General features: G+C 44.8%; 2 protein-coding genes across 9 annotated transcripts in view; one reads left to right on the forward strand and one right to left on the reverse strand.

Annotated features, from left to right (window-relative positions):
- The first annotated feature begins 1,163 nt into the window (after positions 1 to 1,163).
- Mcm2 (DNA replication licensing factor Mcm2) overlaps positions 1,164 to 25,009 on the forward strand; it is a 30,969-nt gene continuing 7,123 nt past the window's right edge. Inside the window, exons 1-18 of the mRNA XM_077640355.1 lie at positions 1,164 to 1,404; positions 2,859 to 3,158; positions 3,714 to 3,883; positions 4,023 to 4,111; positions 5,066 to 5,240; positions 6,177 to 6,396; positions 6,950 to 7,157; positions 9,156 to 9,290; positions 10,434 to 10,625; positions 11,350 to 11,443; positions 12,521 to 12,771; positions 13,218 to 13,382; positions 13,817 to 13,891; positions 14,233 to 14,325; positions 15,755 to 15,925; positions 16,989 to 17,171; positions 17,795 to 17,950; positions 18,864 to 19,003. Of these exons, the coding sequence (XP_077496481.1) occupies positions 2,893 to 3,158; positions 3,714 to 3,883; positions 4,023 to 4,111; positions 5,066 to 5,240; positions 6,177 to 6,396; positions 6,950 to 7,157; positions 9,156 to 9,290; positions 10,434 to 10,625; positions 11,350 to 11,443; positions 12,521 to 12,771; positions 13,218 to 13,382; positions 13,817 to 13,891; positions 14,233 to 14,325; positions 15,755 to 15,925; positions 16,989 to 17,171; positions 17,795 to 17,950; positions 18,864 to 18,974 (2,754 nt within the window). The 5' untranslated portion in view covers positions 1,164 to 1,404; positions 2,859 to 2,892 and the 3' untranslated portion in view covers positions 18,975 to 19,003. The remainder of the gene's footprint in view (positions 1,405 to 2,858; positions 3,159 to 3,713; positions 3,884 to 4,022; positions 4,112 to 5,065; positions 5,241 to 6,176; positions 6,397 to 6,949; positions 7,158 to 9,155; positions 9,291 to 10,433; positions 10,626 to 11,349; positions 11,444 to 12,520; positions 12,772 to 13,217; positions 13,383 to 13,816; positions 13,892 to 14,232; positions 14,326 to 15,754; positions 15,926 to 16,988; positions 17,172 to 17,794; positions 17,951 to 18,863; positions 19,004 to 25,009) is intronic.
- Positions 20,603 to 25,009, reverse strand: part of Grip (Glutamate receptor interacting protein) — a 121,904-nt gene continuing 117,497 nt past the window's right edge. For 3 of the 8 annotated variants that reach the window (XM_077640354.1, XM_077640353.1, XM_077640349.1), the window contains exons 16-19: positions 24,562 to 24,596; positions 24,294 to 24,477; positions 22,520 to 23,232; positions 20,603 to 21,982 (exon numbers count right to left, since the gene is read on the reverse strand). In XM_077640354.1, coding sequence (XP_077496480.1) covers positions 21,746 to 21,982; positions 22,520 to 23,232; positions 24,294 to 24,477; positions 24,562 to 24,596 — 1,169 coding nt within the window. In that variant the 3' untranslated portion in view covers positions 20,603 to 21,745. Of the gene's footprint in view, positions 21,983 to 22,519; positions 23,233 to 24,293; positions 24,597 to 25,009 lie in introns of all 8 variants that reach the window. The other 5 variants (XM_077640352.1, XM_077640351.1, XM_077640348.1 and 2 more) reach the window with 3 other exon arrangements.

Here is a 25,009-nt window from a genome sequence, read left to right on the forward strand (position 1 = left end):
AATGTTTCTGTTACCTAGTCTTTTCTCTCCTTTCGACTGAGGATGTTATGGAAGTATACCAAGAGTTTATGCATTTTTCAGTTTCCTTTGTTCATTGGTTTATTTAGCATCTTAAGAGCCATTTGGTCACTCTTTTTAGCATATTCGCTCGACTATAATGTATAGCCTTTCCGCTTGTGCAATCATGCGTAAAAGGGGAGGTTGAGCGGGGGGGGGGGGGGGGGTTGAAGAAAGAGGAAAGAATGAAGAAGAGGGAGGGCGCTAATTGGGCCTCAGTCCCCTCGGGTAGATTCAAAATCGGCGTCTATGCAGGCTACTGGTGTCTCTGACGTGCAGTAGCCTCTGATTGGCCAAATTCTCCCGCGGTGGCATCGTCTTACAGGCAGAATAGGATCATTTTGGTTGCTTTGTTGAAACAACCTCTCGGCTCATTCATACGTCTACCTCTGGAAGCCTAGTGCCAGCTATCAAGAAGCACGCGATCCAGCATATATTGAGCGAAGAGGCGACGACGACAGTTCACGAGCCAGGTGATCACGAGTTCCAAGAGCGGGATAGAAACGCCTCAGGTTTCGCCGAGTCGAGTCAGAGGAGAACGCTGCTTCGCGAATGGTATTATCGTAATATTACGATCGTAACAGTGCATCATCTACCCGAGTTATCATTCTTTAAAACTAGTTTATACGTAACTGTTGTCGTCAATTGACAGCCAGCGACTGACAAGGCACATCCTTCATCAACGGTTGGCGGGAAGCTGTGTGAGGGGTTTTGAGCTTCGGAAGCTTTCAGTTATAATCTTTTTTTCCAGTCGGCCCAATCGTAGACATGGCAAACCCAGTCCTGACATCTTCATTTCTAGTTTACTTTCCAATCTCTTTACGTAGAAACTGAATTTCCGTTTAAATTTCCCGGGCCCACGCTCGCAGTGCCACTTACGGGACTGTCGGCATTCTAGCAAAACAAGTAGCGGCAAACATACACCTAAACACTTCTAGAACATGTAACCTAATGTAATCATGGTGCGGCATTGTTTTGTGGATGATTTACTCAACCATCCTTGTAAACTATGCGTAAACACGACACAGCCAGTTTTTTTTTCGTAACGTTATCCTTTCTTTCGCTTTTTTTTAGTATATTGGTAGCGCGCTCGCGCGGAGTGCTTTGCACATTCATAGCTGCGTTTTCACTTGTGCAGTGTGTAGTAGCTGGTGGTTTGAACAGCTCATTTGTGTTATAAAACATAAATGCTAAAAAGAAAACCAGCTGTTATTGTGCATTATATTTCAGATCGTAGGGCGTCAGCCAGCGACGTTACACTTTGAACTGTCATTGGTGGAATTACGTATTCTTCCGCTGCTTTTCCCGCGCTTTTCAGCCGGCCATCATCCATTGAGCGCAAAGTTGGTGAGTAACGGTAGCGCATCTATTGCTAGCGAAAGTATTGAAAGAACTGCGTACAAAGTGTGTGGCCAGAGTAATAGTTGTATCTGTGCCTGAGCTGCACTCTCAGAAGCTACTGACGGGCTCAGCTAACTCCTTGAAGGAGATACAGCGGCGTGTGGGCTCTTTAACAATGGCCTTTAAATCGTAGCACATGGGCGCTTCGATAAACTCACGAAACTTGTTTGCACGAAAAGTACTCACTACTTGCTGGCTTTAGGTACTGCTGAGACCGCGACGCCTAATAAATGCATTGACAACAACCAGGCAACGAGTGCAGTACCCGAAGGCATATAAAAACAAAGTGAACAACTTCTGAGAAGTTTCTTGGAGAGAGTCCTTTGTGCGAAGCCTGGTGCTTTGCTGTGGACAGAAGGTCAAACAAGTGGAAAATGTCGCTTCTTTGTTATTCATACCCTCTGTATCTTCACCTCTGGTATTCACAAGCATATTCCTGGTCACGTTGATTCACGTTTACGTCAAGCTCTGTTTGAAGATATCGCATTCCGTGATACGCCTGTATGCATGCCATCGCAGTACAGATTTGAGCGCTAGATGATGTGCGCGAAAGAAAAAAAATTAAAAAGTTTTGGCTGACCTCAATATGCGCGCTTTATTTCTATTCGTTGTAGCATGAATGGCAAATCGCTGTTGCTCGTGTGAGTTCCTCACTCTGAACGCTTCATAAATCGTGTTGCTCGACTTGGCGCTGATCTTATTTCTGTGTTCTTGACTTTGGTAGCATTTGTAGCTAATTAGTTGCTTCTTGCACGAGGCTGATGTGTACGAAAACTGCACCACCACTTCTCAAGTTTTTGCGAAGCCGATATGGGGTGATCGTCATCCTTAGGCGGTCGGAAACGTTTCCCGCACTTAGCTGCGCAGACCTTGTCATCATTAATTTTTGTGTGTTTAGCAAGTAATTTTGACATTGTTACACATATATCCGTGGTATGAGGTGCAGTGGTAAAAGCCCCGAGCAGCACAGCTGAAATTGTGAGTACACAGGCACCTTGTTTTGTGCTGTTCGTTCAGATCAGTCATCCTTGGACATCACTCATGACTTGCTTTGCTGTCAAACAAACAAATCAAGTTTATTTAGGCATACAGTACCAATGTTTATATTTTCTCGCTTTGCCCAGAAGTTCTTATACTTTGCTTGAAAGTTTTCTTTCCTTTGTATTTTAGTATGCTTCGTACCATAAGATGCTTGAAGTTGACAGTGCTCAGTTTCTGGTAGTGGTAATTGGCGCCTATATAACTGTTACTGATTGATATGTCACGGTAGTTGCACGGATACATTTGTGCTTGTTGTTCATTGAACATGATAATGTTTTTGACTTAGAGAAAGTTCTGATCGGAAGTGATTGCAATAACCGTGCTCTTATTACATTTCCATTTCGCCTTGTTTTTGACAGACTGGAGAAGTTGCAAAGCGAGTAAGCAGGCAAGATGTCAGACAACCTTCGTTCCCGGAGCAGCAACGTGGCATCACCACGTTCACGAAGCAGCAACGTGGCGTCACCACGCTCCAGAAGCAGCAATGTTGTTGCATCCTCACCACCCGACTTTGGCACTTCATCGCCAGGCCGGGACCTCCCACCTTTTGAAGATGAATCTGAACTGCTTGGTGGAGTTGGCAATGAGGAAGATGACGCCCGCCGTGATGAGGAGCAAGAGGCGGATGGGGAAGAACTGTTTGGAGACAACATGGAGGAGTGAGTAGTTTGCTTACTATTTGTCCTGATTCTTTCTTGCTTGCAGGGTTGAGTTTAGGTGTTGCTTAGTTCTTGATGATGGAGCTCGTTGAGTTGATATTCTGCCATCTTATTTCTTTATCGCAGCAGCAACAGTGGAAAGAAGTTTAAATTTAAAGACATGGGTTGTCTCACTGAGATAAAAATACGTTAACACAGTTAAATCGAAACAGCGCAGACACAGGATGCAGGAAAAGGCACACATCTCTGTCTCTGCACTGTTTTCTGTACATGACATAGCACCAACTTAGCGGACCATACAGGTTGTCAACTACAGTTAAAGTGTGCTGAGCAAAATCGCTACAATATCGCTGCAGAAATTTGTGCCTACACTGTAGAACTGTAGCTGGATACAGATCTAAACAGGCATTTTTGCACTGTTTCAAGGCTTCTGTGCCATTTATCATTTGCAGTAGCAAGGAGCATGTCACCTGCTTAGCAGAGTTTCACATTGCTAACCTGTCTGTTCAGTGCCATTGTGATACCTGAAGCTAATGATTATTTTCCCTTTTTCAGCGACTACCGTCCAATTGCAGCACTGGACACCTACGACCCGCAGATGCTCGATGACTCCGAGTACAGTGCCATGTCCGAGACGGAACGCAGAGCTGTTGAAGATGAGCTTCGCCAGCGAGATCGTGCGGAGGGTCGTGTCCCTGGTCGCATGCGACGAGGCCTGCTTTACGGTTAGTTCATTTCCTTCAATGCATTTTGCTTCAGTAGCACCATACAACATTTTGCTGATGTCTTGCAATTTTGCTGGTTCTTTTTACCACGTTCATTGAATAGGACATTCAGGTGTGTTCTTTGTTTGATCACCAACAGATGAAAGCAGCAGCGAAACGGACCGGCCTGTTCGCAGGAGACGCTTGGCTGAACGTGCAGCTGAAGGCGCTTTCTCTGAGGACGAAGACGTAAGGACCCTTTGGACCTCGAGTAGTTTTGTGTTATATTTTTTAACGCTGCCATTGCTAGCATCTTTCTGCTTGTATCTAAACTGATCAGCTGTATTCCATGACTGGGTCTGTTCTTTGAAGACATATCCCTCAACCACAGTTGTCACATATTTTTTCATGCTGCTGATTTCACATCACAAATATAGCTTCTTTCTTTTTGTGTTTGTTATGTGCACCTTACTGCTGCCATTCCTTGCCCTTTCTTACCTGGAGTTGTATAGTCGCCATATTTATGCACTACTCACTGGCATGTAACATGTGCTGTAACAAAAATCATTTGGGCAATCTATGCCTGCAGTGCTTTTGCTTTATTAGATTTTAATCTAAAACTCAGCTAAATATTAAAGACCAATCCGACATGACTTATTGCATAATTATCTTTTATGTGCAAGTAGGATATCTATAGATTTCTGGACACTCTTGAATCTTATTTCATTCAATTCCTTTTCAGCACACTGAAAGCAATCAAAATAATTGCCTAAGTAATAATGCCGAAAGAACAATGTCATAGGGATGCAGTAACATCTGCTTGACACACATTATGACATAATTATAAATGACAGTGCAAAAATAAGAGGACATTGGTTTTGGCACTAAAATCCTCTTTATTTCTTTTTTTTGTGGCCCCACTGGGCAGAATTAATACAGTATAGATTTAGAAGGCAAAAACCAGTAATGTTTTCTTTGATAAAAGGCAACTATAACCGCACAGTTATGACTATGTTCAGGCACTTTGGGTAGGAATTGACCATGCTATCACTTAACCCTTTATCATGTTTTTTTTTTCAGTTAGTTTTTGTGAAGAGTGGCAAGAGCAGCTAAAAAAAAACTTTTCACTCATGAAGTCAGCAAACTTCGCGTTGTGACGCAGGCAGAACATTTTCATCCACGTCTTTATTCTCTGCTTCCTAGATGGTTGAGAGTATTGAGAACCTGGAAGACATGAAGGGCCACACCGTCCGAGAGTGGGTCACCCAGATCGGCCCCAAGACTGAGATCTACAACCGTTTCAAGAACTTCCTGCGCACGTTCGTCGACGAACGTGGTCACAATCTGTACAAAGAGAAGATCAGGCAGATGTGTGAAGGTAAGACTGTTCTTTTCCGGAAATGAGAGTTGGGTACTTTTATTAAACTCTTTTACACCTTGTCAGTCATCGTAGCAACCATGTTAGCACCCGAGCATCTAACTTGTCGTTGAGCTTTTGAGTTTGGAATGTCTGGTGAATCATGACATAAGTAGCATTATTGTGCATCTGAGAATGGTCCTGCACTTCTTTGTCTATACTTTTTCCTTTTTTCTTCCTAGGCTTTGTCAGTCTGATGAAGTTCATATGAGGTTTATGTCACGGCTTTTTTGTTGCTACAGTTCGACACTTCTATTTGGTTCAGCTGTAGTTCACATGCATCCGTCTTTGTACATGTTAGTTCATTATTCTGACATAACAATAACTTTTTTTTTAGGGGAGACACATCACAATGAAACACGGACACACGAAGAACGGACACACACGAGTGGTGCTTATAACAGTGGTGCTTAAAAACAACCATCAAAGACACAGAAAAGCGGACGGTGTATTTGTATGTAAATGGCATTTTTTGATGTTCAGGCTCTGTAATAGTTCATTGGCTTTAGTGTTCAGATGCTGAACATGAGTACATGGGTTCACTCCTGGCTATGACAGTCAAATTTTGACGGGAGTAATGTGTAAAAACACCTGTTTAACTTTGATTTTGTTGCACATTATGCAACCCAGGCGGTGGCTGAAATTGATCCGGAGCCTTACACTACAGTGTCCCCTTTAGCCTACAACGTCACTTAGGCATGTTAAAAGGACCGCGTGATAAATCAGTCTTCTGTATTCTTATTTGGCTTTATTTTTGCGTTTTTACCTTGCCATTGTTGACAAACTTGACCACCATTTGGCTTCTAAATTTCATTTCCTTTAGCCATGTGTCAGCCCGGAAAGGTTGTTGTAAGCATTCACTGGTGCAAAGCTGTTGTGTTTCTTCGTTGCTTGCAGAGAATAAGCTCAGCTTGGAGGTCAACTACAACACTCTGGCTCAAGCGGAACAGGTCCTAGCCTACTTCCTGCCTGAGGCTCCTGCAGAGATGCTGGTAATCTTCGACGAGGCAGCCAAGGACATTGTCCTTGGCATGTTCCCACAGTATGAGCGCATCACTCGGGAGATACATGTGCGCATCACCGACCTGCCTCTCATCGAGGACATACGCAGCCTCAGGTGAAAATCTTTGGCTTGACACCTTTAATACCAATTTTTTGGTTCGCTTGCACTCTCCAGATGTTTTGCAGTGGTCATCAGTTTCATTACTTCAGTCATGGAAGTCATTGTGTTGGCCTTTTCTTTGTGTGCCCTCGTCTGTTGGCACTGCTTCACTCGCTTTGATATGTGTGTCGGGCCAGCCCAAACCTGACTTTTAGAAAAAAAAAAATTAGTGCTGGTTCATCTATAAGTTCATATGATTTGTTTGTTTGTGTACTCAGTAATTTCTCTTCAAAAAAATGTTAATCGACGCCTTTCTCTGTAAACCAACTACCTCTCACTGAAACCAAGCACCCTTCAGCTAAATTCTGCTTGCATTCCTTGCCTAGTTTTGTTATGAATTAATTGTTGCTTTCAAGGGCTAGTTGTGTTAAATTTCACTGATTAAGAAAGAAGGCCGAGAAGAAATTGAACAGTTTTTATTTAGTCCAAAAACGGTGGTGTGGCGACTCGTTCAGTGTAGCGAGCTGCTCGCTTACCTGCTTGTTACCTTCTTGATGGTGCACTTTAGGCAGCTCCATTTGAACCAGCTGGTGCGGACGGCTGGTGTGGTGACCAGCACCACCGGGGTGCTGCCACAGCTGTCGCTGGTGAAGTACGACTGTTCCAAGTGTAGCTACGTGCTGGGTCCCCTGGTGCAGTCGCAGAACCAAGAGGTGAAGCCGGGCTCCTGTCCCGAGTGTCAGAGCACGGGACCCTTCACAATCAACATGGAGCAGGTGAGCTCCAGGTTTCCAACTGAATTTTGAAAATCTGGTGAACCATCCTGTGGTTTTAGGGGGGTAGTCATGGCAGAACACTGACAACACCAGTAGCGGTTGCGTGTATGATCAGGGTAGGATGACTAAAAACGTAAGTGGACAGTATAGGCATAAAATGTTGTGGTGGTTCTGTGTTTGTCTTCTATGTTTTGTTAGTTAGCACTGTTGTTCAAGGCATGATAGAAGATCTTAGATATCAAGTTGAGAACAATATTTAATGCCTGAAGAAGAGGTTCTAACAATTGGTATCAACTTGCAGCAAAGCTTGTCTCAGGGTGTGAACTGCTGTATGGGATTTTGTCTGCACGTGGCCAAAAGTGCCTGAGTAGTGCTCGATAGAACACAGGCGAGGAGTAATTGTAAAGGAATCTTCAGTGCATTCTCTGACGTGACCATAAGGCATTGCAAAGCATTACTTCAACACTTGCTGCACATTGTAATTGTAGGGGATGGGCTTTCGTTGACATCTGAAATGTGAAAGATGTTTTGATTCTCAACCAACTTAGAAAATGAAATGTGCTGCTTGTTTGTTGCCTGTTTAAAAAAAAATTCTACTATTCAAAGCTTCTTAACTATCACTCATCACTGAGTACCATATTTACTCGCGTAATGAACCCACTTTTTTTCCAGAAAAGTTGACATCAGTTTGGGGGGAGGGTTCATTACGTGGGAAAAAAGTTTCCAACAGATTTTTTTGGAAGGGTCGAGATTTCATAGATCTCGGTCCATCCGTCATCAACAAACGCACGCGGTCAGACACGTTCGTGCCACTAGTGATTAGCATCGTTCACTTTGACGCAATCGATCGGGCAATTTTGTGTTAGCCAGGGCCGCCGGCCAATAGCGGCGAGATAACGCAAACGGGTTGAACACAGGCCCTGAAGGTCAGGCGCGCGTTTTTTACTGCCAGGTTAAAAACAGGACAGTGATGAGTGTCTAATGCAAATGTTTTAGCTTTAGCTTTAGCTTAGAGCGCGCAACGTCTTGGCCGAGCACGCCACGCCCACCTCTCCCCCAACCCCTCTGCAGGAGCTCTCCTCAATGGCAGCCGCTTTGCGCGCTGCCAAGGCCCGCGCAGCGCGCGCTTGCCCAATTCTCTAGAGGGTGTTGGCTCGTTCCCACCTCCCCCCACCCTGCTTCCCCCCACCCCTCTGGCTGGAGCTCTCCTCAAAAAATAAACAACCAAGTGGTGATCTGTGCTGCGGACGGCAGCAAAAACTGACGAACTCACTAGACTGTAAAACAAAAAACTAAAATCTGGAAAACAAAAAAAGAGTGAATTGTGGCCGAAAAAAAGTGGGGGGTGGGTTCATTATGCGAGTGGGTTCATTACTACGCGAGTAAATACGGTAGTTTGCACCCCCTGCAGATCTGGGTTTATATTTTGTCGCCTTTGAAATATAATTGGTTTTTGGGGAAAGGAAATGGCGCAGTATCTGTCTCATATATCGTTGGACACCTGAACCATGGGTAAGGGAAGGGATAAAGGAGGAAGTGAAAGAAGAAAGGAAGAAGAGGTGCCGTAGTGGAGGGCTCCGGAATAATTTCGACCACCTGGGGATCTTTAACGTGCACTGACATTGCACAGCACATGGGCGCCTTAGCATTTTTCCTCCATAAAAACGCAGCCGCCGCGGTCGGGTTCGAACCCGGGAACTCCGGCTCAGTAGTCGAGCGCCCTAACCACTGAGCCACCGCACGCCTTTGAAATGCCAAAATTGCATTTTGATGAAAGTGCAGTGCAAAAGTACCCTTGTATGGAGGTGTTTAGGACATTAAGAAGCCTCACTTTGAAATCAACCTGCAGTCTTTTGCTAAACGTGCTTCATAGGCACATAAAAAAAAAAGAATAAAGTTTGTTTAATTCTGCGTGTAAATTGGATGCCTGCTTTTGTCTGTTGGATGTCCACTTTACTGTTGGAATTGCTACTGACTTGTTGGTGTTCTGTGTTCCAGACCATTTACCAGAACTATCAGCGCATCACCATTCAGGAGAGTCCTGGCAAAGTAACGGCTGGTCGCCTTCCTCGCTCCAAGGATACCATCCTCCTGAGTGACCTCTGTGACTCGTGCAAGCCGGGTGACGAAATTGTGAGTGTGATGAAGCAGCTGGAAGTTTGCTGCCATGGGTCTCTGTTTGATTTAAAAGTTTGACGACTGCTAGTTGTAGCATGAAAAGATCATTGGACTTACCAACGCAGTTATGTGCAGCACAGACACTAACTTCGGACTGGTTTATTTTTGAATCCCACGGTGAGACTGTTGACTGTTACAGGAATACCCGCGTGCCAAAACGGCTACTTTTGTGGCTACTGTTTGCTCCACGTTTACCTTGCATAGTTACTTAGCTTCTAAGCACTCATCTAAGGCATGGGAGCTTACAGGTGGCTAGAAAGCCAGCGCCATAGCTGTGTATATTTTTTGAGAAAAATGGCTTTGTAATTTGTGAATTTTTGGCAAAACAGCGGTACAAGCACATATGCAGAAAGAATGTGAGACATATCCTTAGTAATTGCACTGCCATTACAAAGAAACACCATGAACCAATCCGGCTATCACCGTACATTGCTAAAATTTGGTGAAAGTAACAGTTAAGCCTGATTGTAGTGAACCTCCATGTGGGGAATGCCTCTGTGTTATGAAATTTCTCAATATCCCAGTGCCGCCTTCATTGAACCGCATATATTTGTGTACTCCATGGATCAAAAATGTTAATATGGTCGACCCTGATAAAACAAACTTGCTAGCGAGCTAGTGCTACGTTACTTGAAATTTGGCTGAACCACATGGAATTTTCATGACAATAAAACACGAACTGCCGCAAGAGGAACGCCTAGGATAGCAACGAGCGAATGCACTTGACACGACTGGGCATGTTCCAGTGCAATGGGTGCCTCTCCACAGCAAAAGCTGCAGTCTCCACAGGTTTCTTGTTCTTGTAGCGTCGCAGTAAATGGCACTGCAATAGTTTTCATTCAGAAGAAGCGCAAAATAACAGGATGTAGCAAAGAAGACATGAGATGAGCAGTGCATGTCCATTACCGCCGCTTGGTTACTTGCTTTACTCCGGTTCCAGCAAAAATCGTGGACTTTTCTTAATTTTATTATGTCCAGGATTAACTGTATTTTTAGTTCGGCTTGCCTTTTATGTCTAGTCCCTTGATTTCAATCAAAACAGCCTCTTTTCTTTTTTACATGTGGAATTCACTTTAAACGCTGATATGTGCTTCTCAGGAGCTGACTGGTGTGTATACAAACAACTACGACGGTTCCCTGAACACTGCCAATGGCTTTCCCGTGTTTGCGACAGTCATCATGGCAAATCATGTGCTCCGGAAGGATGAGAAAGTTGCTGCCAGGCACCTGACTGACAACGATGTGCGTCGCATCGTGGCGCTCTCCAAGGACGAGAGAGTCGCCGATCGAGTGAGTGTAATTTGCTGGCGGATGTTGTTTGCCTAATAAAAGCTGGTATAGGCAGCCTGCCCTGCCCAGGTGGCACTGCACACCTAAAAATTGCTGCCGTCAGCCGCTTGGGCCGCTACGAACGTGGAACCATAATCTGAATGATCAGAAGCTTGTGTATGGCTGATAACACTCCTTGCCTGGGCGCCCCCGACATAGCCGAATCAGTTGGCACTCCATGCATGTTTTTTCGGAATGTGGAAGCATATGCACATAAGCGCAGGCAGATGGTGTGGAAAAGCACTGCAAGTGCACCAAAAAATGCTTGCTATTCTTACTAGGCTGTGTATTAAGGCACTGTGATCAGCACGGCAAACTTGGTGCAGGTTGCGAGTAGTATGGCAGTATTTATGCAAAAAAAATGAGAAGCATGCTTTGCGTGAGGACCTGTTAATGCATATGTACAATGCACAAAAATGCTAGTGTTCTTACAATGGTAAGTTACCTCGTGCGCATTTAACTTTGAACATGAATGCACGACTGGGCTTAATCTTACTGCAATGTCGCATAAACTGCAGCATAAATTTTGACAATAAAATGTGTACCATTAGTTTACTAGAATGCATGCATGCCTCAAGGTTACACGCTTGTAGTTTCTGATGGCTAGCTGCTGCTCCTCAGCATATCTCCGTGCTTGTGGTTGATTCCGCTTTTTTTCTTGCCCCATGCAACCAACCTCTTGTAGATTATTGCCAGCATTGGTCCCTCAATCTATGGCCATGAAGAAATCAAGAGGGCCCTGGCACTTTCCTTGTTTGGTGGAGAGGCAAAGAATCCCGGTGAGTGCCATGTCTTTATGATAGCCTATATCTGTCTGTTTTGAAGTTCCAAAACAGAAGCATGACAGATGCCGCTATATGTCTCATAATATCCTTTCTTTGTCATCTTGACATAGCTGAGTGTAGGCATTTCAAACAGAAGTGAAGTGTTTCTATAAAGAAAGGTCCCGGGAACAGAGCACATTTCTGTCTTTTCTTCTCCAAAGTGATTTGCTTGCTGTGTGCATAGCCAATCATGGCTTGTTTGGCATCATGTAAACAGAGTAGGAATGTGAGACTCCTTGTGGGCTTTCATGTGTTCCATCTGCTCTTTTCAGATGCATCATGCAGACAATACGGTGCTATCACTCTGTCAGCACGAGATGTTTTTATAACATCAGGTTGTGCTAGAATAAGTTTTTCAGTTTTCCGAATAACTGCAATTATTGTTTAAGCTGTTAAAATGAACACTAAAGTAACGAATGCACTCTGTCCGTGAGCTGCATTTATTTTTTTGCTGCCGTCTTTTGTGTGCGACTGTTGTGTCATGCTTTTTGTTTTACTGGCACCAGTCCACTCATCGGATAGTTTACCATATTGCTGTGAAGTCGAGCCCCCCCCCCCTTCATAGCCGCCGAATTGCAAACTTTCAGTTTGTAAGGTTTTTATTGAATGGCCATGCGTTGAAGACTAAGGTGCAGTTTCAAAGATGTAAGGGTTGCTTGAAATTTTAGCATGGTCAAGTACGCATCAGCTGGTACTTTGTTGAGAACCAGCTGCCCTAATGGCACCTCATTATTTTCATGGGGCAAAAGTGCATGATATTTCTTATATTTCTTATCCTTGCTGCCCATTGTGGTGGCTCGGTGGCTTTAGCATTCAGCTACTGATCCCAGTATTGCGGGATCGAATCCCAGCCGCGGCAATCGTGTTTCGATGCATATGAAATGCAAGATGCCCATGTGCTGTGCAATGGCAGGGCAAAAACCGCAGTTGTTCTAAATTAATCTGGAGCCCTGCTCTACGGCATCCCTCATAACCCATACATCACTTCAAAAAATGTTAAAGCCCGCAATTTGCAATTTCTTCTCATTACAGGTCAGAAGCACAGAGTCCGTGGTGACATCAACATCCTCATCTGTGGTGATCCTGGCACAGCCAAGTCGCAGTTTCTGAAGTATGTGCAGCAGATTGCGCCGAGAGCTGTCTTTGCCACGGGCCAGGGTGCCTCAGCTGTGGGTCTGACGGCATACGTGCAGCGCAGCCCCGTCACTCGTGAGTGGACGCTTGAGGCTGGTGCCCTGGTCCTGGCCGACAAGGGCGTCTGCCTCATTGACGAATTCGACAAGGTCTGTAGCCATTGGCACGTTTCTGATTTTACAGCTGACCATGCGAAATTGGAAATGCATATTTCTACTTGGGATACTTTTATCATTTCTCTTTTTGACTTAGTGGTGTTAGTGTTGTGTTTTAACTTCTACATGTATCTGTCGTGTTTTCATTAATGACACTTATGTTGCGTGTCTCTTCTCTCTGACTCTGTCCTTTTCACAGTTTTCAAAAAAAAAAAAACCCATTGCGTTAGCTTATACAATGGCTAACTAGCAGCTTAAAATGCAGCAGGCCTGGTCCTTTGCTTTCATATGTGATTCATGTCATCTAATTTTGAAACATCTAAACAGGGAGAGAAACAGCAAATAAGCACTGTTATATAGCTATTACTGTTGCTTTGCCTCTCAACAAAGGCTTATAAGTCTGGAAACTTGTAATGTTTTTAATCGAAATCATGTTGCAGATGAATGATGCGGACCGGACGAGCATCCACGAAGCCATGGAGCAGCAAAGCATTTCCATCTCCAAGGCAGGCATTGTGACGTCCCTCCAAGCACGTTGTGCAGTCATTGCTGCAGCCAACCCCATCGGGGGCCGCTACGACCCATCCTTGACCTTCTCTGAAAACGTACGTAGTATTCAAAGCATCCTCTTAATAGAATTGCACCGACGTAGTCGGCTGTTTCCTGGGTTGTTTGCCAGCTTTTGAAGAAATTCACACTGCTTTCAGCATTAACTTTTTGGTTTGTTTAGTGCGGAATGCAGTAGTTTAATGAAAGCTTGCTGTAACTGAGTGTAGCTCTATGAGCTGAGTGTAATTTTGTTCTTTGGCTGACTATATTTTAGCTTCCTGATGTATGCTATCAAAGGAGTGTAGCATTTGTCTCCTGCTATGATGACGTGTTTCATTCTAATGTTGGCAGGGTGCTCCATTTTTAGTATTTCATAACTGGATTCCATTTTCTTCAAGGCTGTCAGTGCAGTTTTCATTTACCATATAGTCAGTCTCTACATGTGCTAAATTAGAATGTGAAATCTGCATTATATGTTTCTTTTCTTCAGGTTGATTTGACCGAGCCTATCCTGTCTAGGTTCGATGTCCTCTGTGTTGTGAGGGATCAGGTGGACCCTGTTCAGGTGAGAAGGCTTAGATTTTCTGCCAGCAGCTGTGTGTTGTTCATTCACAAGAAGAAAGTCGTGCTTTTGACAAGATGAGTAAATGTCTTGGCAGGGAACCAGCTTGGGTCCTTAAACCTAATGTTGATATTCCAGAAAAAGAAGCTATGATGGCCTTACCCAGTTACTATCTGCTTACTGTGTTCCACAACTGCTATCATTATAGTTGTGATGTCTAGCTTTATCTTGGCTGTGTTTATCATTTCAGATGTGCTTATTGTGATTTTTCTGCTTGAGATACTACGGTTTTCCCATCGTGGCAGAATGGCATCCACAACTGTTCTTTCTTCTTAATCTCTTAGGATGAAAAGCTGGCACGGTTTGTTGTTGATAGCCACATCCGCCATCACCCAAGTGGAAACAGTCCAGATGACATGGATGACTCAATGGAGCAGGTCTGTTGCTGTTTTGCTTTGATGCTTTAAGATACCATCTGGGCTGTGCCTAATTAAAGGGACACCAAAAGCAAATTGAAGTTGGCTTGTATCAATAGATTACTGTATTCCAATGTCAAAGATGCTCTGTGGCTCAGAGTGAAGCTTTTATAAGCCAAGAAAGGTAAAAAAAAAATTGGATAGCGGTAACACCACCACTGGCAGCTTTTGCAAGAAAACTGCGGTGCGTCAAGACATTTTTTTTGTGTGTGTGTGTCGATCCCTGAAGCTAGGCTACACCACTATGGAGTCCTTTATAGGCGTGATTATGATGCAAAGAAGACAAAAAATTGGTGGCTGTCTGCCTGCTGCAGCGTGTGCAGCTGGGCATGGTGCCCGGTGAATATGTACTTCTTGGGAGGCATAAGGATTGGGTGGCATTCGAAATAGTTGAAGTGGAAAGGATTGTACTTTTGGGGGATGAGTGTGTCAGCACTCCATCTGTCTCCTTATTAACACATTCAGTGCGGCAGTGATTTTTGGAGCCCTAATCCCTCTGCATTGTGACCCAACGGTGGGTCACCCTTAAATTTTTTTAGATGTGTCATGACCCCCCTCCCCTCAGTGAGCCTCTGGTGAAGCTGACTGATTGGAACCGGCAATAGATTGCAATAGCAACCTGGCTTGTGTGTTTTTCACAGGCTGTTTGAAAAACCTGATCTTTCCTATGGGTTCATTTAGCCACTCAGTAGTCGCGCCATACAGCAATAATACACAATGTGACCCAGCAGTGACTCATGACTTTGTGAACGTGTTAAAAGGCTACTGAAGATAAATAGAAAGTCGGTCTGTGTTGATGGACTACGGCATTTTTATCACAGAAGCCACTCACCAAAAATGGAGCATTTGTAAGCCAGAAAAGACCAAAACATAAAATACAGGTTGATTTTGCAAATGAAATGCAATGAATCAACATTTTTTAAGGGGGGTGAGTAGATCCCACAGGCTAGGCTATGGTGCCATTCACTTCAAAACGGTGATCGTGGAGTTCTTTAGGGTGTAGACATCACAAGTTTGAATGAAGTGGCGGGAAGATTTCTAAACGCGTTTTTCTCTTCACTAAATGTGCCTTTTTAAAGCTGTGCAAACCTTAACATAGACCAAAAGGGCCATAGAATCGATATTTACTGCAAATGAAAATGGCATGATATTGACCTAAGTGCCCTGTTAAATGGACTTGTCTACTTTTACCAGCCTCTGTTTGAGATGTTTTACATTTCTGGTACATTTGCAGCGCTTTTTCGGAATAACACCTGAAGTATGAGAATCGTATCTTTCTTTATCTTTTTTCTTTGAATATGTTTCAGAAAGTTGGCACTTGTATGTGTGTACATGTGCTTGTGTGTTTTGCAACTATGTTCACCAGCTGTATTCTGCTGCTTGTTCACAGGACAGCCAGAGCCAGCGTGACGAAATCGTCGACACCGGTCCAGAGAAGGTTCCCCAGGATCTGCTGCAGAAGTACATCCTCTATGCCCGCGAAAAGGTGCATCCCAAGCTCCACCAGATGGACCAGGACAAAGTGGCCCGCATGTACAGCGAACTGCGGAGGGAGTCCATGGTAAGAACATGCGTTCCTGTACTACAGCACTAAAAGGCAGCATGCCTGGTGCTTTTGGGCAGCGAATGGAATGAAACTGAAGCAAGTTGTGCCATGAAACTCGAAATCTGTTCATCTCTGGGGCTCTTATATATAGTTGCATTGAAAAAGATTCAGAGTGCAACAGAATCTCGATGGTAGGATCTTGTTTGATACGAATTTTGGGATGATATGAATTCATAATATGCCCTGGCCAGAGTGCTTTGTATGCAGTGTGCATAAATTCTGACGTTACGAACAACTCTTCACCTCACCACAGATGATAAGAACATATGAGCCGTGGCCGAGGAATATTGCATATTTTTTGTTCTCATGGTGTTCTCAAAATTTTAAATTTTTCACCGTAGAGAGTTAGTCATGGCTAAGTTTCTCTGTGCAGTGCCAGAGTTCTCTACGCTGCCTATCGCTGTTAGTTTGCATGCCACCAGTGGTGCCAGCTGCACCCGCTGAGAATATCTCTTGTTCCTTAGATATCAGAGACATTGTTTTCCTTGAAAAGATTCGGAACATACTGCCTTGACAGTGTGGAATAGCTTGCTTGTAAATGTTGTAACTGCTTTTTTGTTTTTACTGAACTCTTTAGATGCTGTTTCTTTCTTTAGGGCTTTTCTTTTTTTCTTGGCTTTCTTCCCATATTAAATAGTATGGATATTTGGGAAAGACGCAGCAGCACAAAAATATGAACACGGATGTAGTGAGGGAACGGAACGAGCGCGTTCCTTCACTACATCCGGGTTCATATTTTTGCGCTGCCGCGTCTTGCCTAAACATGCATCAACAAGCCCAGCTACAAGTACTTCTCAAGTAGTAGTGAGTTGCCTGCAAACACTTAGAAGTGAAAAATCTACTCTTCTATAAAGAGGTCTATCTTTTTGTACAACTATATTGTGATTAAATCTCAATAAGCAGTAATTTGAGGTAACTTTTTTATTTCTAGTGCAGGGCTTGCTTGTGAAGTTTGTAGCAGAGGGCACTGGCACTGCTTGGCACTGCTCATTCACTCTTATGCCCTGCTCTCTCACAGGCCACGGGCAGCGTGCCAATCACAGTCCGACACATCGAGTCGATGATCCGCCTTGCGGAAGCACACGCACGTATGCACCTGCGGGAGCACGTGCTGGAGGAGGATGTCAACATGGCAATTAGAGTCATGCTCGAGAGCTTCATCAACACCCAGAAGTACAGTGTCATGCGGACCATGGCAAAGGTAGGCGGGTCCATTGCCTGTACGGTGCCACATCATTTTTTGTGGTCGTGGATGTCATCGATTACTCAAAATACCAGCCAGTTGGTTGTAAGAAATTGCACTTGGTGACGAAGTTTTCCTAGCTCTGTCACTGCCTTTGTTTCATATCACTTTTCATAACATGTACATTTTCTTCTCTAGTTCTGGTCATTCACTGCATGAAAGAGAATTGTAGTTGTAATCTTTGTCTTTTTTCACAATTTCGGGGGAAAAGAAATATTTCGTGTTACTTCAGCTGTCTTTTGACATCCGTGCCGTAACTTTTCTGCCATGCCATTGTTAATCTTGGTCTGAAACTTTCAAGAAGTGAACCTCTCTTGTTGTGAATACATATTGAATTGTGCACTGTTTTTAAAGAGAAGAGAGACTTCACTTCTGTGAGGAGAGCTTGTGCTTAGGGTGATGTTCATGCTAGAAAAGACCCCATTATACTTGTGGATCAATTGCTGTGCTTTGGTGATTATTATTTTATCATTATGTGGAGGTTCACTGAGGCTCTGGAGATGCAGAAATGTTGGGGCTCATGTCAGCATCAAAATGTGTAAGACCTTTACGGTGTTGCAACTGTGGCATCTACTTCTCAGACATTCCAGAGGTATCTGTGCTACAAGAAGGACAACAACGAGCTGCTGCTGTTTGTGCTCAAGCAGCTGGTGCAGGAACAGATCAACTTCATGCGGAGTCGCTACGGCAGCGAGCCAGATGTTGTTGAAATATCTGAGAAGGACTTGCAGGAGAAGGTACGCTGTTTTTCTGCCATATGTTCTGAGTGCCTTTACTGCTTTGTTTTATGGAGAATAAGAAACTCCAGTGGGTAAGGAATGCACCAATCTCATCTTCAGCATTTTTTTTTCTTCTTAGTTTTGCGGATGTAAATAAGGCAGAAAGGGCACTGGTCACTTCCTGAATTTTTCTTTGTATTGATCACGCACCATAAGCAGTAGAATCTCGATGATCAGATCAAAGCTGTTACAAATATTGGCGCGTTACAAATTTGTAAAATTCCGTGGCCATTATGCATTGTGTACAAAGGGCAAAACTTTGGGTGTTTTGAGCTCTAAAATCGTAGGAGCTGCAAACGCACCTGTGAGCATGACACACACTGCCCTCGCATCGCAAATGCCGCAGTCCCCGGTCGCATGGTGCATGTCATAAGCATTGAGTGGCGATGTGCGGCCTACACGTTGCCGATGCCAGAATTGCTAGTTCCATGTTATGCACCATGAGTGATGGCATACGGCCCTAACATCGCCATTATCGCGATCGCCAGCCATGCGGTGTGCAATGCAAGCAGTGGGCAGTTGGCAGTGGTTTTAAAATTCGTCAATCGAGAGCAGATCTGCGTGACTGCATTTGGTGCGCTTCTGCATTCTTTCGTTTCGGGATGGTACGAATTTCAGATGATTTGAACATTTTTCACTACTCTGTGTGAGATCCTTATCGAGAGTCTACTGTATACACACTCTCCAGTGTATTTTTTAGAACCTACAGATATAGACTTTAAAAAAGTGACAGATTTTGCCTTTCTTTGTGAGCACGTTTTTTATAGTTGCTGGCAGTGTTCCGTGCTGGAAGTTTGATGGGGCAAAATATGTGCATTGTGTACTAAAATCTGAGCACTGACTCGCTCAATGTACCACAAAATTTTTTCAGGCCCACCAGCTGAACATCACCAACCTGACACCGTTTTTCAAGAGCGACTTGTTCAAGTCCCACCACTTCACACACGATGCGAGACGCCACCTTGTTGTTCTGTCATTTTAAGCCCCAAGATGTGTTCAGAGAGCCTGCAAGTAAGTTTTATCAGCAGATGTACAAATGACGCTTATCACATTGTGCATGTTTAATGTCCTTTTATGCAAATTACTTCTTCGTTGGGTCTAATGTACTAAGTTAGGAAGGTATTCCTGGAATGAAGTGCTATCAGAGTAACTTTACGTTACTGCTTGACTGGCTTCTTACTTCACCTGAAGGTCTTTCTTCAGGTGGCCCCAAGATAGACAAGTCGGGGTATTTATGTAAAATTGCATTCGACTGCTTTCACCGAACTGCCATTCTAGGTACTCATTTACACGATTGTAAGTCGACCTATTTTTCAAAATTTGAAAATCCGAAGTCGGGGCAGGGGGGGGGTCGACCTCGAAACCAAAGCATTGCACCATAAGTAAATGCGAGACAAACGAGATAACAGGCATGCTGCAGCGTGGTTGCATTTTTGCTGCGTGGCTCCGTCGCGTCGCTCTTGGTGCTGGCCTTGAGCAGCTGCTATGTCAACGTTCAAAAAAGGCATCCCCACCCCGCGCGTAGCGGCCGATGGTGGCTCTTGATAAGCAGCGAACCGAACCGCCACCAGCCCACTCCCCACATGTGGTGGCATATTGCTTCTGCTGATAAGTGGCAGTGGCCCGATAACGCATTCGCGTTCTACTCTTAATAGGCGTTGTCCAAGTAATTTTTTTGTTTACTTTCAACCGCGCACGCGGCACTCAAGGGAGCGTTGATAGTTTCTGGAAAGACCGCAGTTCCAATCGCGGCTGCACCCCCACTTGGAACTGCAGCGGCGCTGGGAAGTGTCGCTAGCCGACGGAAGAGCCGACGCCGCTCACGCGTAGTTTCTCTTTGCTCTGACGCATTTGACTCCTGCCGGCCGCGTTTCACAAGTTTTTAATGAAGTCATTCGTCATTTGTGCTCCGGGTCCGGTAAGCGACCGGCACTCGTTCACGGCTATGTTCAAGATAGCTCTCATTCTTTACGCGGAAGAAACGAACTGCGCACCGAGCCGCAAGTTCAACGTTTGCAACGGGTGACACAGGTGTGGCAGCTGTAGTGAGGCAAAATTTTCAGCTATGTCACGCGATGTCGGGATGTGGCTGTTTGCGAAGTGCGGGATTTCGGTGCACGACAATGTTAGAACAACGAGCTGTGGGACCGCAGCAGCGATAATGACAGCAGTGCTAGTGAGGACGATGGCGCAAGTGTGGACGAGTACTCCAGTGGCTAATACATTTTCATTTTGGAATGTGCCCATGGCTGCTCCCGCACACAGCAGCCGATAGCAGCTGGTGATAAGCGGAGGCCGCAGGATAGTGCTATAGCATTCTATTATTAAAGGCCAGGCGTAAATGACCTGCAAGTTTGTTTTTTGTTTGTTTTTTTTTCAGAAATGTGATGTGGGGAGTCGACTTACATTTGAGTCGACTTACGTTTGTGTAAATACGAACTGGACAAGACTAGAACTGCAGTGTGCATTTTTTGCAAACATCTTATGTGCTGTTGCACTTTGTGGTAAAGTGATAAATGTGACTCATTTAGCTGAAATGGCGGCATTTAGCTGCTCTTGCCCAACAGTGCCGCAGTGTAGCGCATAAAATAAAATGACCAGCAGCAGTGGTTGTGCATTTCATTGCGAACAACATGCTTTTTATTGTCTTGTTTCCTGAGACTCGAGAACAACCAAACAGCTGTACAGCAAAGCTCATGGATTGCTTCTAAACTCTACATGGCAGCGCTTTGTCTTTCGAGAGACACGATTCGAAGGCACTTCGAGTAGACACAGAAACAGAACAACCACCTGCATTTCTGCCGAAATGCGACGTCAAGTTTTTCTTTGTACCTTCCAGCTCTGCGTTGTTCACTTATGACTCCTACTGGTTTGAGCATAGCATCTACAAGTGGTGACATCTCATAGCAGTATTGGGAAATGGCAGAGCTGGGGGATTGCCTATGTGGATTCATGAATTGGTAATGCTTAAATGTGAAAAAATGGGAGCTGTACGTTTGTGACTAGCTGTTGTCATTGAAGCTGAGCAAATTAATAACTTTATTTACATGCTAATAGAGAGCCAAAAAACTTCGAGTAGGTTGAATGATATAGAATTGTAAAAAATAGTGAAACAGTTGGAGACAATGATTTGTAAATGGTGAAAAAGGCTTCGTAGCTATCTGACCCTTTAGGAGGTTCTTATATTTTTGAAGCAGTTAGCTGATTTTGTGCACATACTTGTGTGTGGCCGTTAGTCAGTGTTGTGAAATGACTTTTACAAGCTTTTCTCTGCAAAAGACAACAATTCCGCTCCTGTAGAGACATCATCTGAATGGTCGTATTGCTGCAAAACTTATTTCTCACACCACTTGCTCGCATTCGTATAAAATCTGCAACCCTAACATGCACAGTAACATTTTCAACATAGTTAGAATTAGCCATGTGTACATAATGGTAGCTTTATAAGTTAAAGCATCATTAAACCTCAAGAACATAAATGCAGATGTAACGGGGGGTTATTGTTCAACATCCGTGTTTCGGCTATGAACAAAAACAAACCCTATTTCGGCAAGGATGAAAACAAAGGCGAAATGATTATCTCAAGTTTGTGCATCTGGTGGCATGCATGTTTGGCATCTCCGAGCCCTGTACCCGTGTTAGTTCACAACCTGCATTGTGATTTGGACCACAACGTCGGTCCACTTCCTCTCTGCTTGTTTCTCATCTCTCATATGTCTCTCCGAGTTTTTGTGGAAGCAACAGCGAGACAATTCATAGGGTCTTGGTCAGTATTTGGGATCCTGGCCGTGACCCATGAGGTGAGGAGCAGTCTTCGCGGTCGTTGTCGTCGATCCAGGGGTGAAATGCCGAGCCTTCGTAGTTGCGATGCGACGAATTGCCATTGACGTAGGCTGGCCGGCTGACGATGAGCTCGACCGAGTCGCCCGCAGAGGCCATGAGAGGAACGGTCAGGCAGCAGTCAAAGTCATGCGTCTTGGTTTCATTCACCTGCGGAGGTGACCCAAAATGTGTTTAATGAGATTTCTTCAATTAATGCATCAGTGAGACTTTTTCAATTTCGTATGCTACTCAAAAGAAGATATGGACTACGGAGTGAGCACCACACATGTTAAATGTTTGACTTTTGACCGACCATTGACTTTTCAGTCAGGCATTGTGCAGTAATGTTTGCATAGCATGCATCCGTCATAGTTCATAGCCTCTATGTGTACCCAACTCGTAGCTTTTCTGCTCCAGGAAATTTTCATAAAGCTGCATTATTCGCAAAGAGTTATATTCAGAATCGTATGTCAACTTCTGAAAGTGCATTATCATGGGAGCAACCACATGGATGCATGCTTTGCCTTGTAGCATATTCCAGTCAGCCACCCGGAGCAAGATGCCCACTGCGGTTGAATCAGAATTCAGGATCTGAATCAAAATCGGTCATTGAAATGTGCTGTTTGGTTTCGGGGAGCAAGAAAACTTGCTCTAGATTGTCATTTAGATTGCGCCATTAGTTTATTATAAGGTGTTGCAACATACCTGCAAGATCCTGTCGAATGGTTTGAGTATCCCACTCATGTCAGCTGGTCCGCCTGGCCGGATTCGGTTGACGTACACACCCTTTTCGTACAGGCCGTCGGACACACTGAAGCCAAAGTCCTCGTAGACTTTGTCCTTGAAAAGCGTCACCCTGTGCACTTCGATGGGAATGGGTGCAGTCATGCGGCCACCGTAGTTGGGATAAGGCGTCACAGAACCGTCGCCATGGCGATGCCCATCGTGCTGGACTTCGTACGGTGACAGAGTGAACGGTGCTTGTTCATGATCGGCCGTTTGGAACTCGCATTCAGTTGATGTGTCGTCTGATTGGAGTCGAGACTGAAATCCATACAGGTCATCATACTGGAGGTTTTCTGGATTCGGCAGGTGCATCTCTGGGTTCGGCAGGGGTGCAATAGAAGGCAGACTACCCATGATGCTGCGTTCTATCTGCCGGAGCAGCTTGGACTGTCCGCATGTCTCAAGGTCTTCGAGGACCTTGGACCAGTCTGCAGAGCCGCTGTCTGATGCGGCCGAATGGCTGCTCGTCGGGATGAAAGTCTGAGTGTTCGACGCACTCGGGCCAGGGATAGCGGTGAGATTCGGTGGGGGTCGATGGCCCCACACGTCTCTCTCCCAAGACTTGAGTTCAGCAGACACATTTGAGCAGGACTGTTTCGGAGACGACGGCTGCGCCACAGTTGTTGGAACGTCTGCATTTTTTAAACGAGATATTGGGCTTTGTTTAGAAGGGTGTCATTCTCAGTGCATTTGTTCTAGAGACTGACAATGGGGTTTTAATTTGGGCAATGTGTGGACATTGCAGGAAAGGATGTGCAGTTTGAATATCTTCCAAGTATGTGACCAGGGCTATATTCACATTGTTTTCGTAAGATCACAATTTCTAGTTATTCACTTAGGTGGAAAGCCGCTATTGTGGCCGCACAGTTTTTGTGTTCATGAGTAAAAGGTTTGTGAGCATGGAAAATGAAGTGCACAGTGCAAGGCATTGCGGCAGCATCTTCTGTCTGAAAACATTTAGAGTTCAGCTGGATGTAAACTTGAGAACAAAATCACATGTGTAAGTATGCATCTTCTTGAACTGCCTTTCATATGGTAAGCAATGTTTCCAGCGCTTGAGGAAATATCTCAAGAACCATGGACATACCACGTAGGGTCTGCCACCGTACCATCCGCTAGAATAGCTATGCCAAAAAGTGGGTAGAGCTCTCATAGGTAAATCGGAGTTCTGACAGAGGGTGGCTCAGGATTTTTTCAAACGGGTGTTAAAAGGGTACTGGATTGCACCATGAAATGAAATATCTGGATGTCTCACCCACAGACTTAAATCTGGGGAAAGAAGAGTAGAGGAGGGGGATCTACGTTGAAGCAATTCAGCATGTTATGCTGCAGTTCAGGAGTTTTACATGGGGCTATATGAGAGTGGCGGAAGAAATTGATATCAGGTGCACACACCTGGTTTGTTTTGCTACACACCTGGTTTGTTTTGCTCAGAATGCGAATAAGATGCAGTTTAGCAGCAGTTGTTACTGCTGGCTATGCTGATCATATAGTGCACTAGCTGACATCCTAACAAGGGCAGCAGTCCTAGAGCAGACGTTTTTTCACATCATGGGAGGGGGTTAATGTGGGACGACTTCACACTACAGATGGCACCTCAGCACAGTGTGTTGTTGCAGTCTGCTACTGACCATTCTGCAACTTTGTTTGGTTGGGTCAAGTTTCACCTCCTAACGGGAGCCTGCATCGATACCTGTTTCCCGACGGGCAATGTCTGGCGTTGAAGGCACGACTTTTGCCAATGTGGGAGCTGCGCCATTGGCAGCAGCTGCGGCCGCGGCAGCCTCGAGTCCGCCATAGCTGTCCCACGACTCGACTGCGCTGTCGACGCTTGGGATAGGGGTGGCGTACAGGTTCAGGAAGCTGCTGGGCTCGGGCTGAAACGTGGGACGAGGCTCTGTTGTGGCGAGGCAGGGCACCGGTGGTGTTGCCACTAGGCTCCTGCGAAGAGCTGGGCTCACCTCTTTGGGCCGCTCGATCCGGTGTGCGTCCAGGCCTGAAAATACGACTCAGTGAGCTCAGTACTGGGTGTGCACACTTGGAGATTGCTGGCATTAGGCTGTGTAGCCTCGATGCAAGAAATAAATCTGCTTTTATGCAATGTGTAGTACTATGGGATAAGTATTTTATAATTTTGGTTCTTCACGTATTTGTAAAGTAATATTTTTTTTGCTTTAGCTGGAATACTGTTTACTAATCTGGCTTCCCACCCTTTCAGGTTGAAGTACTGGTAATGAGATTGTCAGGGAGATCTTGTTTTTCTGAGTGGTTGTGTTGAAGAGAAACTTTACAAGAGGTTTTGTTCTATGAACATGCTCTTGCTGGACTGAACTGCCATTGACGACAACCATACTACACTGAATGGTAGAACATGCCACTAAGCTAAATGGTGTGTGGATAAAGTGGAAC

Source organism: Amblyomma americanum, chromosome 10, assembly GCF_052857255.1.
Source record: "Amblyomma americanum isolate KBUSLIRL-KWMA chromosome 10, ASM5285725v1, whole genome shotgun sequence".
NCBI lineage: Eukaryota > Metazoa > Arthropoda > Arachnida > Ixodida > Ixodidae > Amblyomma > Amblyomma americanum.